The sequence below is a fragment of the Muntiacus reevesi genome, chromosome 5 (genome assembly GCF_963930625.1).
Source record: "Muntiacus reevesi chromosome 5, mMunRee1.1, whole genome shotgun sequence".
NCBI classification, from domain to species: Eukaryota; Metazoa; Chordata; class Mammalia; order Artiodactyla; family Cervidae; genus Muntiacus; species Muntiacus reevesi.
The window spans coordinates 107,054,440-107,068,389 of NC_089253.1; the positions used below are offsets into that span (position 1 = coordinate 107,054,440).

Sequence of the window (13,950 nt, forward strand, 5' to 3'; positions counted from 1 at the left end):
AATAATTTAAAAAATTAAGTGATACACTTGGGCTTAGTTTTTAAATAGAGTTATCTAACACCAAGTCATGCATGTTTTGACTGGCATGCCAGCAACCAAGCTGTCTTTATACAATGTCACCACCTAGTGGTCAAAAGGGAGAAACATCAGAAGCAACATGTTTGTGTATCTCGTATCTTGCCCCTGACAAGATTATGTACAATACACAAATCTAATTCTTTTTCCCTCTGTATTTCCCAGTTAATGCAGTCTTCCACAGGAAATTTTTCTCTGTACTTAAATGAAATGACAAGTGCAAACCAAATATAGCAGAGCCTTAAAAAATGTTAGTGCCCTTCTACATCTTCTCACTTGATCTTCTCTTTTGATGCTTACCAGTTATCTTTCTCCTTTTCTCTGCTGAATGTGATAAAATTATCATATCCATCCTCTACAGATGAGTATGAGTTATTTTCATGAATACCCCCAAGAATGTCCCACATTACCCATAGCACAAGACAGCAAGACTCTCTTGAGATTACTCCAAATTTCCTAAATTTGACAGGAAATACATTTAGCTGAATGAAAACACACACACACACACACACACACACACACACGTTCTTTGACATTCTTTTGAAAAGTAAGGGTACACACTCATGGAAGAGAGGGATGGTGTTTAAGTATGGTTGTCTTTCATCAGTCACAGGAAGATGAGATTCTTGCTCACGCCTAAAAATGCTATCTGCATCACTTTCTACAAAGATTGCATTTTCCTATCAAAAGACTATTTCAGATAGTTAGGTTTCATGGTGAGCCATCTAAAGTATTTACTTTTCACTGACCTTATAGAACTAAAAAACACATTTATGGAATAAACTCAGATATCTATTTAATAGACACATTCAGTAAATATTTCAACTCATTGTATTTATCAAGCAATCTGATATCAAAACAGCATTCCAATACATAATTAAAATTTATTGAATGAACAAAAACACAAAGAAGACCTTAAACATATACTTTAAAATCAAGATCAGAATTTTATTTTTAAGTAAACTTTCTATTTCAAGACAACTGAAGATTCACATGTAGCTGTAAGAAATAATACAGAGAGCTGGTACTGTTTTCCCAATTTTCCTCAATGGTAGCATGCTCATATGTTTTTTAAAAAATGGATTATCAGCACCATTTTTCCTAGAAAACTGGTACTGACAAACCTATGTGCAGTGCAGGAACAGAGATGCGGACATGGAGAATGGACATGTGGACACAGGAGGCAAGGACAGAGTTAGCACTGACACATACACACTGTCAGGCATAAAACAGACAGCTAGCGGGAGGCCGCTGTGTAGCGCAGGGAGCTCAGCCTGGTGCTCTGGGACGACCTGAGGGGCAGGCAGGTGGGAAGGAGGCTCAAGAGGGGGGATATCTATACACTTAGAGTTGAGTCACGCTGTTGTGCAGCAGAGACCAACACAACATTGGAAAGCGATTATATTCCAATTAAAATACATTTTAAAAAATGGACTGTCGTTATAGTATTTAGATTCTGTTGGATACATCTAAAAGAATGTTTATTTTAAAATTCCATTATTTACAAAATGTCAGAAATTATGCCCTTTGCAATTATTTAAACTTTTAAATAAAAATTTTAGATGCTGGGACTTGCCTGGTGGTATAGCGGTTAAGAATCCGCCAGCCAATGCAGGGGACACGGACTCAATCCTTGGTCCGGGAACTAAGATCCCATATGCCACAGGGCAATTGGTTTGTGTGCCACAACTACTGAACCCTCAAGCCGCAATCGCTGAAGCCCACACACCCTAGAGCCCAGGCTCCTCAACAAGAGAAGCTACTACAATGAGAAGCCCGCACACTGCAAATAGGCAGTAGACCCACTCGCTGCAACTAGAGAAAGCCCACATGCAGCAATGAAGACTTAGCACAGCTAAAAAAAGTTATTAAAAAACATTTTAGAAGGTATCATAAAAATATAAAAGGGAACAGTCCTCCAAAATCCTCACAGGGACTACGGCAGCAGAGGTTTTTCAAATATCACTACTCCAACCCAAAATTCTATAAATTAGAGGCCCAACGCAAGGAGTGGGCCACTCAACCAAAGATGAGCAAAGAGGGCATCACAGAAGAGTTGACATTACAACCAAGGCTTGAAGAATATACTAATAAACCAGCTAAGTGACTAAAGGATATTGAAGAACAGAATAAAAGGAAAAGAAAGAAAGTGAAGTCACTCAGTCATGTCCGACTCTTTGCGACTCCATGGACTGTAGCCTGTCAGGCTCCTCCGCCCATGGGGTTTTCCAGGCAAGAATACTGGAGTGGGTTGCCATTTCCTTCTCCAAGGAATCTTCCCGATCCAGGGATCGAACCTGGGTCTCCTGAATTGCACCAAGTAATAACTTTCACCAAGTAATAACTATTCTCTGACTGGATTACATATGCAGTGTATTTAGTTCTAGGATCAGAAAATTCTTAAAAGCCTCAAATAAAAAGTTCTATTTACTATCTTACATATGTGGATAAGAGTCCCTTCAAATGAAACCACTTAACATTTTTAGCATATTTTTCTCATATTTTTTCACGCAAACAATAACAAAGAAGAGATCAATGCCCCAGGTACTTCTTGTAGATAACTTGTTATACTGGAAAGGTTATTTAGGTATAAACTATATTTTTTTAAAAAAACTAGTTACTAAAAATGCATTTTCACCTGTTAAAACCTGCTTAACTCTAAAAAAGTTGATTGAAAATTTCTGATACTTTAAGTGTCCATAAGAAAAATGTAGTTCAGTTCTGATCAATCCCTCTAAAACCAGTGCCCACATCAAAAAAATCTATAGAATCTCTTGGCTACAGAGATGAGTTACATTCTCAACCATTAAGGTAAGTCTAAAATCAATAAAAACAATTAATCTAAGGGAAACATCATCATCAGTATATTGATAAATGAAAGACTACAGTCTCTAATTATACCAGTGAAGCACATTTTTAAAAACACTAAATGGAAAAGAAATTTAATTAAAAAATGTAAACTGAAGATACTCACTATATTAATATAATAACAACTATCAAATTCAATTTCAGTAATTGGAGATTACAATGATTCCTCAAACATCTCAGAAGCAATACAGTGTAGCACTTAAGAGCAGAATTACTAACCCTGTGATCTTGGGCAAGTAACCTAATCTCTTTGAGCCTCAGTTTCCTCATCTGTAAAACAGGGATATTTACAATACCTACATCTCATAGGATCATTCTGAAGATTAAGTGGAATAATATATATATAAAACAAATGCAGTATGGTTACTAACATATAATAAGTGATCAATATATGTTAGCTGACATTATTACTAGCTTAAGATTTTAGCATATGTTGTAAGGTAGAATCATTTTTCATACTCTTATATAATACTCTCAATCAATTTACCCAACAAATATTAACTGACCCTTCAAGGAAATAAAATAGGCCAGCTGGTTGGAGCAAAGTGGACAACCAGGAAGGGGAAAACTGGCATTAGATGAGATGATGAGGGGCCCTGCAAGCCAGGCTAAGGATTTTAAATTCTATCCTAAGTGTTATGGGAAATCATTAAAGGGTTTTAAGCAGGAAAGTGATTGGAGATTTGATTTATAAATCTGGAGGAGACAGCAAGGGAAGTGAGGAATCCAGTTTGCAAATCACTCTGTAGTGTCCTGGCCAAGAGATGTAGAGTAGTGATGTTAATGCAAAAGGTGGGATAGTGGCGATGATGAGAGGCAGATGAATTTGGATTATTTTGAATATGAAGAAACAGAATTTCTGATGTGTTAGAACATGAGAAAGAGATAGGGTAGACCAATGTCTAGGCCTAGGAATGGCATACTTTACATGATATACTGTTAAAAATATTTATCTAATGAATATAAAAAATTTTGTATTAGGTAAAATTTAAAAAGTAGAACCATGTAAATCATGTAGTAATGTCTTTTTTTATACAGAATTCAAACTTCAATAAATACCAGCATTTATTAATATATACAATGTAATTCGCAAAGATTTCACAAATTGCAAAGCAATGAAATGAACCAAAACTGCTTGCTTTCAGCACTGAGAGAATAGCTGATAACAAGTGAATGAGAAGATGACTTTGTCTATCACACAAAACTGACATCTTTGCTAACACTTTTAAGATATCTTTCTTTAATATATCTGTAGAGCATTTAACAGAAGAAAACATTTATTTATATTATCTATAATACATATGACTAGCTTTTATTATAATAGACATAGTGCATCCATAACTAATGTATCTTTACACTTGTGAGCGCACACACACACAAAACTTTGTAAGACTTAAACAAGACTAAGTGCCTAGCATTTCAAAGGTACTACATACGGATAAGGATATGAGAGAGAGAGAGAAGGAAAAGATTAGAAGAAGGAAGAGACAGAAAAAGAAGAGTCGGGGAAAGGATGAGGGGGAAGGAAAAAGAAAGAAGAGATGGAAAGAGGAAGAAAAGATGATGGTTTTAGTTGATGAATGACCTCTTGTTCAGTAAGGGCTGTTGATCTGCAAACAGGTGGACCTGCCTATATGCTTGGTTGGCATCATGACACTGAGCACACAGGAGCTAAATAAAGCACGTAAGAAAAGGGTGAATATGAGAGCCAGGAGACTCTTACAACAGTTACTGTTTATGTCAAGACCTGCTCATCCCAAGGGACCCATTTTCACATAATCTATAATTATCTCTTCGCTTTAATCGCCTTGTCATTCCTGAGGCTCTCATGGGCACTGGAAGAGGAAAAGCTCATTAACTAAACCTTTTCTCCTCTCTCCAGCCACCCATGGCTTTTAATTGCTTGGTGTGTTATTATCTAGGAGTGCAACTGGGATCATTTTCATAAGAAAGGGAGGTAGAGAAGAGGAAGGGAGCCATGAGTCCCTGAGGTATGCACCACAGACAAACCTTTGCTTTCTCAATTATTTATGCCAGCTGAGGTTTTACAGGCTGAATAAATCCATAACTCAAGTTCATTCTGAGCAATCACATTCTCAGGGGAGAGTTGCCCACTTGCCTATACACACTTGTGCAGTCCTCAAAGAATAAGCAGAATGTAACAAGACATATGTCATCCAATTTATCACCTATCACCAAAGTGTTAACACAATGTTGATCCTAGGCAACACAGTGAAATAGGGAAGAGTTTCACTACTAACTACCAGGAGAATCTCTCTGGTGCTCACAGCAGTGATATCAGTGGGACAGTATTATCCCAGAGTGATGTAGCCTACTGAAAGCATAAAAATTCAAATATTCAACTTTTAAGTACAAAATATGTGTAATGCACACTCTGGATGCTTCAGAGTCTTAAACAGATTTGTTAAAAGCTGATAACAATGTGAAGCTTTGAATAAATAATTAAATGGAATTTCATACCATTTGGTTTTATAAATCACTTATAATAAAACCATATATGCTGCAGTTTTTTCTCCAATCACATCTCTTTCAGGAAAATCTTAGAGTACAATTTATGGATAAGTGACTAGCTTTTACACTAGTTTTATTCCAGTTCATATTTTCACCAGAAACACAAAATTAAAGCATAAAACTAGCACCTTTATTCTAGTTTGTTTTTTTTAAAATATATATATACTTATAGTCTACAACTTTAGAATCAGGTCTAGAGAGCAACTAATGAAAAAATATTTCTAAAATATTTTCAGAATCTATTATAGTTTAAAAATTTTAACTTTATAAGTCAATGATGAAAGCATCTCTTTATAATTCTACAGGCTTTTGTGTCTGACCACGGCAGTGACCTCTGGTATTTTCTGCCAAAACAGTTCATTTGTCTCACAGAACAACTAATCAATTCCAGAGCCCATCAATCATTTTAGTTGTATACTGGTCTGGTCTTGCTTAGAGAAGGTCCAGATGGCTGCCTGTGTAAGTGGGATTAATAAAATTCTGACAGATTACGTAGCATCAAACTACAGAATGTAACAAGGAAGATCAAATCTTATTGCAGGGTAGGTTGGATATTGTACACGTTTCATTTGTTGTATTTTAAAATCATGCCCTAATTTCTTACTTTATCTGCCAACCTCTAGGTAAAACCCTCTCAGTTATACAAGTCACTGAAAATGATTACTTGTGAGTCAGTCAGTATATGCATTGCAGAAGCATCTGACTCTTTACAAAGCCTTATACTTATTAACCAGAGCTTTTTCTGCCAGTCTGCAGTTTAAATGAAACACAACTGATCTCAAGACTAGAGTAACCGTGAGTCACAAGACCTGTTACTCTCTCGGTTCTATAGTTCCAAACACAGATTTCTCCCTTCCTGATTTGTCATTTTCTTCTGCAAAAGCAAACAACCTGCACCTAACTCCATAGTTAGGTCCTGACATGTGTTTTTGGCTCCTGCCATCAGTCCTGTGCCCTGGATCTCTCCTGGGGGGACTCTATGTTCCTAACAATACTAATAAAACTAATAGTTACAAAGTAACCTATTTTGTGCCGCATGTTATTCTAGGATGCCCTGTATAAATATTCATACAATCCACAAAAATGTCATATGAAAAAGGTAATATAATCATCCCCATTTTAGAGATAAATAACTTGTCCAAGGTCACAGAGCTAAAAAGAGATGGAACCAGCATTTGAATTCCAGCAATTTGGTTCCATAATTTTTTGTACTTAATTAGCCTCACCTTATATCCCCTCCATTATATTACAGAACAATGAACTAGTTTCAGAATGAGAAATTGGCTTCAGGGCTGTGGAACAGTAACACAGAGATCTGTACCTATGACATTATATTGTCATTTTCTGTGACAGAGTGGAAATAAAGGTCAGAACCAAAACAGGCAGGGAGCAAGCTCAGAACTGGCCCCAGTGGCCCTTGGTTCAGAAACGTTTACAATAAAACTAAAATGGGCCCTTAACTTATCACCTACAATGTATTTTCGTCAGGAAACTGCCACAACATTGGAGACCAAGCCTTACTTAGTAAATGGGTTCATTAGATAACGATTTTCCTAATCTTCAAATATGTGGGAAAAAACTAGAAGTTTATATACTAAAGTACTCAAAAACACATTCAAAATACATTTTAATGTTCTTTTAAAAAACCAATGGTTCAAAAGAAAAAAAACAATGGTTCTATAGAAGAAAGCTTTTCCTTTCATCCAAGTTTATCATTTGATGTTTCTAAAACTATAAAAGGACTCCTCCTGTCACTTTTACCTCAATTGAACATAATCCTGCCAAGAAACCAATGAATCTCAATTAAAGAACTATTTTTTCCTGGAAAAATAAAACACCAGATAATAAATTTCACCAAAGAACAAGCAAAATTTGACTCCATAAACTTAAACAAGTAGCCTGTTTTCATTGTTACAACTGCATTCTTTTTTTTTTTTTAATTTATTTATTTTAATTAGAGGCTAGTTACTTTACAATATTGTGGTGGTTTTGCCATACATTGACATGAATCAGCCACGGGTGCACATGTGTCCCCGATCCTGAAACCCCCTCCTACCTCCCTCCCCATCCCATCCCTCAGGGTTGTCCCAGGGCACTGGTTTTGAGTGCCCTGTTTCATGCATCGAACTTGGACTGGTGACCTATTCCAATATGGCAATATACATGTTTCAATGCTATTCTCTCAAATCATCCCACCCTCGCCTTCTCCCACAGAGTCCAAAAGTCTGTTCTTTATATCTGTGTCTCTTTTGCCGTCTCGCACATAGGGTCATCATTACCATCTTTCTAAATTCCATATATATGCGTTAATATACTGTATTGGTGTTTTTCTTTCTGACTTACTTCACTCTGTATAATAGGCTCCAGTTTCATCCACCTCATTAGAACTGATTCAAATGTGTCCTTTTTAATAGCTGAGTAATATTCCATTGTGTATATGTACCACAGCTTTCTTATCCATTCATCTGCTGATGGACATCTAGGTTGCTTCCATGGCCTAGCTATTGTAAACAGTGCTGCGATGCACACCGGGATACACGTGTCTCTTTCAATTCTGGTTTCCTTGATGTGTATGCCCAACAGCGGGATTGCTGGGTCATACGGCAATTCTGTTTCCAGTTTTTTAAGGAATCTCCACACTGCTCTCCATAGTGGCTGTACTAGTTTGCATTCCCACCAACAGTGTAAGACAAAGATGCCATAAAAAAAGAAAACTACAGGTCATTATCACTGGTGAACATAGATGCAAAAATCCTCAACAAAATTCTAGCAAACAGAATCCAACAACATATTAAAAAGGTCATACATCATGACCAAGTGGGCTTTATCCCAGGGACGCAAGGATACACCACATTAACAAATTGAAAGATAAAAACTATATGATTATCTCAATGGATGCAAAGAAAGCCTTTGACAAAATTCAACATCCATTTATGATAAAAACCCTCCAGAAAGCAGGCATAGAAAGAACATACCTCAACATAATAAAAGCCATATATGATAAACCCACAGCAAACATTATTCTCAATGGCAAAAAATTGAAAGCATATCCCCTAAAGTCAGGAACAAGATGCAGGTGCCCACTCTCACCACTACTATTCAACATAGCTTTGGAAGTTTTAGCAACAGTAACCAGAGGAGAAAAAGAAAGAAAAGGAATCCAGATTGGAAAAGAAGTAAAACCCTCACTGTTTGCAGATGACATGATCCTCTACATAGAAAACCCTGAAGACACTACCAGAAAATTACTAGAGCTAATCAATGAATAAAGTTACAGGATATAAAATTAATACACAGAAATCTCTTGCATTCCTATACACTTACAATGAGAAAACAGAAAGAAAATCAAGGAGACAATTCCACTCACCACTGTGACAAAAAAAATAAAACACTTAGGAATAAGTCTACCTAAAGAAACAAAAGACCTACATATAGAAAACTATAAAACACTGATGAAAGAAATCAAAGAAAGCAACTGCATGCTTATACTGAAGAAACAATAGGGACTACTCTATAGTCCTTTAATGGAGTAACCCAACGTTTTAGTACACAGTAGTTTTTATCATAATCTACTTTGTTATACTGGAATTCTGTTACATTACAGGATAAATTCTCTAAAATAAGAATATGACTAGTTGCTGTGATTTCAGATCTGCTGGAGTAGTAACAAAATTACTGTTTATAATTAAAAGGAAGGCTTTTGATGGCTCTCTCACACTCATATTCCTTACTGTTTCCTATCTTAACAATATGTTCCAGAATACAAAGATTTAGATCCTATCATAAAAAGACTAATACTTAGATAACAATGAAATAAGGCCAGAGTAAAAGTTTTGCCAATAACAGAGGTTCGCATTTCACTCAATTAATCAATAAGGTTTATTAAACATACTCACATGTAAATGCCAAAATTACCAAAAACATACTATTCAAAAATGAAGAAGTTAAGCAGCACAAATACCCACAATATTTTGTCTCATTTAGACTCATATAACAGATGTGTGCTGAGTTGAATTAAAATTTCTACTTCTTGAAAATAAAGCTACATTATTTTATCATTGCTTCTCATGATCAAAATTCTAAATACTGACTTAAATCTAAGAGTCACTTCTGTAGGAATTAGATAGAGGATAGGCTAACTTTTCCAGTTCAGTTTAACTCTATCTTAGGAATATTCTAATTACCCAGATATCTACTCTCAGATCAACTGGAGTACATTTGATTTGCTTTCTGTTCTGCACAGCTACTGTGATCAGTCATGTCACTAGATATTACAAAAGAAACTGTGTTCAATGTGTCATTTTGAAAAATACTAGAGTCTGGGAGCCCTTAAGGAAATCAGTATACAAAATAAAAATCACTATTTATAGGTAAGTGATTGATAGTATTAGAAAGTTAAATACAGTGATATAAAAAAAAAAAACAAACCAAAGTTTAGAAACGATGTCCATTTAATTATCTAACTAGGAAAGTGGCCTGTACATTTCTTTAGAAGAAGAGGTGAGGATGGGCATGTCACAGGAAACCAAACCAGCAACTCTGCACTTTATGATAGGTGTGAGTACAGTCACCAAACTCTCAGTTGTGCGGGTGAAGTAGCTGTGGATACTTCCCAAGCTCTGGACACTTTTACTCTGTACCTACTAAGTTCTTGGAACTTCCCCAGTTACTGAGAATACCCAGATGGATAAAATATGATGTGTGCTCTCCGAAGACTAAAAGTCCAGCAGAAAAGATAAATTTTTAAAAAGTATAATAATCCACAGATGTACAGAACAGACATTTGGACTCTGTAGGAGAAGGCAAGGGTGGGATGTTTCAAGAGAACAGCATCAAAACATGTATATTATCTAGGGTGAAACAGATCATCAGCCCAAGTTGGATGCATGAGATAAGTGCTCGGGCCTAGTGCACTGGGAAGACCCAGAGGGATCAGGTGGAGAGGGAGGGGGGAGGGGGGATCGGATCCATGGTTGATTCATGTCAATGTATGACAAAAACCACTACAATATTGTAAAGTAATTAGCCTCCAACTAATAAAAATAAATGGAAAAAAAAAAGCCAAAAAAAAAAAAAAGTATAATAATCCAGTGTGGCATAATGTCATAAATGCTACAACAAAGGTATGAACAAAAGACTATGCTCACACAGAGAAAGAATGACTAACCAATCATCCCTCCTAGAAAAATGACTCTTAAAAATTTACTGACTTAATCGAACATTTAATAAACTTTGATTAGTAGGGTTAAGGTTCTAATATGCCCTTTTTTTAGAAGCTCTTAGTACAGAATATACAAATTAAGAACCCCCAAAACACGTTCTGAACCTATAAGTGTTAAGGGAGAGAAGGAGTTAAACTCTGAAAATGTTTTCTTCAGCTGTGCTTCCTCAAAATTGTAGGGGCTTCTCAGGGTCCTCACAGTGCCTCAAAGGAATCATGGTGGCAAATGTACTTCAGGTCAGTAGCGTTCTTAAAAGGTTTTCTTTATACCCCTCAAATCTCCATCAGGCTTCCACTATCTCATCCCAAACAAATACTTAGTCTACGTAATAACAACGTGCTTGCTATGCAAATAGATTCAAGACAGGACCGATAGTTTTGAATCTGGTCATTAACCAGAACGATGCGCATTTAAAGTTTCTGATTCATAGGGGTATCAATAGCTTTCCTTCTAGTATGCTACCTGGGAATTCTTATCGTTACTTCTTTATTTGGTGAGTAACGTCAACAACTCTTTTGAAAGAGTGAAGCATCAAATTTTGGTACAATTTCCTCTTCATTCTCTGAAGATAGATATTCCCCTTCAATTTAGGCGAACTCAATTTCCATGTGAAAATCACAACTCATTTATTTCATGTTAACAAGTAAGAAAAGTAAAGTTCAGATAATGCAGAAAGGGTAAGAGCACCAGAAGTTCCGATATCATGTTTCTGCTTGTAAGGCAACAATCTTAGAAGAATATGTCACCTGCTTTAAAGCAGGACCGAATCCTTTTCTTGATTTACACAGTGTTTAAAGAAAATGATTGTCCAAGAAATTTCATACATAACATATAAAATTCGAAACCTTTGTTAAATAATACAAAACGGCCTTTAAAAATGTTTAAATTTTGGTAAAACATACATAGCATAAATGTATCATCTTTACCGTCTCTAAGAGTACAGTTTAGTAGTGTTAAGTGTATTCACATGGTTGTGCAACCAGTGTCCAGAAGTTTCTTATCTTGTAGAACTAAAACTCTACACCCATTTAATAAACAACTCCACATTTTTGACACCCTCCAACTCCTGACAACCACGACTCTATGAATTTGACCTCTCTTGATACCTCATATAGTGGAATCATACAGTATTTATCCTTTTGTGACTGGCTTATTTCACTTAGCAGAGTGACCTCCAGGTTCATCCATGTTCTAGCATGTGTCACATTTTCCTTCCTTTTTAAGGCTGGATAATATTCCATCATATGTAATACCACATTTTGTGTATCCATTCATCATCAGTGGACACTTAACTTAGTGCCTTCTTCCTTTTGCTATTGTGAACAGTGCTGCTGTGAACATGGGCATACAAATATACCTTTGAAATTCAGCTTTCGATCCTTGTGGCTACAGAACCAGAAACAGTTGCTGGATCATATGGTAACTCTTCGTTTAATTTTCTGAGGAACCTCGCCACTGTTCTCCATAGTGTGCCATTTTACACTCCAAAATGATCTTTAACTTGAAACTAGAGTAAACAAACTACAAAAATTAAAGTATTCAAAAGAAATAATGATATTTTGAGGAAAACTAGTAAGAACAACAACCAAAATCCATAGCTTTAGATCTGAGACACAAAACCTTGCCCTATGAACTACTTATGTGGGAGAAAGGTTATTCTTTGACACTGAATCAGACACAGATTTTTAAAATTATACACATAAAAATTTATTTCATGCCATTTATTATCCTTCTAGAGATACCACCGAATCAGTTTCACGTTAAAAAGGAGTTCTTCAAATGAAAGTTTTAAGGATTAAATGAACACACACACATATATATGCACATAGACATATATGTATATACTCCTATTATTAAAGACAAGAAGAGAATTTACCTGATGATTTCTTCGTGATACAGAGAACTAACAACTGGCCCACCAAAACCCGTATTTGCTTCTTTTCCTTTCTTCTCTGGTGACTGTAGGGGGGAGAAGGGGAGAGAGGTAGAAAAAAGACACATGGATTGAAGCAGTGTACATTTACAGCAGTTACAAAATAACACTCTGCTAAGTGGCAACCCACTTCAGTGTTCTTGCCTGGAGAATCCCATGGACGGAGAAGCCTGGTGGGCTACAGTCCACGGGGCCACAAACAGTCGGACATGACTGAGCAACTTAACTAACTAAATAACTAACTAAGGAACACTTAAGTATTTGATGATCCACCATTTCTCCAAGGTCCCAAGTGACAATTTCAGGATGGCATCAGAAAGGCAAGAGGACGCTTAGGTCATCACACCAGCAGAACAAATAGCAAGCTCTAGCAAGCTAAGGTTAATCCACTACTGCCTTCTGGAGCCACCTAAAAGCCATTCCCCTAGCTGATTATATTAGCTATTTTCACTATAGAAAACACAGGCATTCAGTGTGGAAAAATGAAAACAAATATGAAATATAAATACCAGACCTGAATGTGATCAGGAAAATCATATCTAAATTAACAAAATCAAAGTTTCCAAATAAGAAACTAAGCTGCAATAAAAGTTAAAATTTAACCATAAAAAATAAAGAAACTATTTTTAGGTGGCAAGAAGGGAGACAGGAAAGGAGGTTGAGATCTAAAAAAAAAAAAAGTAAACATATGGTAACACTTTCCAAAATCAAGTTTTAGTAGGCTCTGTTCCTCTGTGTTCTCAAAAAGCAGAAAGTTAAGATAAACTTAAAAATAAGATTCTCCCAAAACATGTATGTGGAAGCAGTGAACTTGAATGTTGTAATATTACTGCTTGAAAGATCAAACTGCAACCTGTTCAGAAGCCTGCATCTCTTGCAATATTTACAGTTTTTAGGCAGGACACCTAACAAAAATTAAAACTCTGACAAAAGCATCATCTTAGAGTTAAAATTAAATACTTTTATTATTTAATTTGACTATAAAAATAGTTTCGCCTCTGAAAACTATAGACAGTTACCCTATACATGTTTTTTTTTCCCTTCTTACTTTAAAGAAGGGGTTTTACTTTATTGCTGTTACTTTTTAGTGTTTGCTTCTTTTGGTCTGTGAATCACAGCATTGAGAAAAAGATCTGGAGGCAGTGTATTCTCTCAGTTCTTAACATCATAAGGGGAACTAAAGTTTTAAGAAATAGTAGAAATTTTTGAGAAGAAAGTGTCAGTTATCAACTTAGGACAGAAACAAAAGTATAGCATCATAAACAACAACTACTACCATGATTAAATAATAAAGTATACAAAGTTCAATAGCCTGAGGCT

General features: G+C 35.8%; 1 protein-coding gene across 2 annotated transcripts in view; it reads right to left on the minus strand.

Moving 5' to 3' along the window:
* The window catches only part of ACBD6 (acyl-CoA binding domain containing 6), a 193,966-nt gene that overhangs the window by 122,693 nt on the left and 57,323 nt on the right, over nt 1–13,950 (minus strand). For both annotated transcript variants that reach the window (XM_065936972.1, XM_065936971.1), the window contains exon 4: nt 12,574–12,656. In XM_065936972.1, coding sequence (XP_065793044.1) covers nt 12,574–12,656 — 83 coding nt within the window. The remainder of the gene's footprint in view (nt 1–12,573; nt 12,657–13,950) is intronic.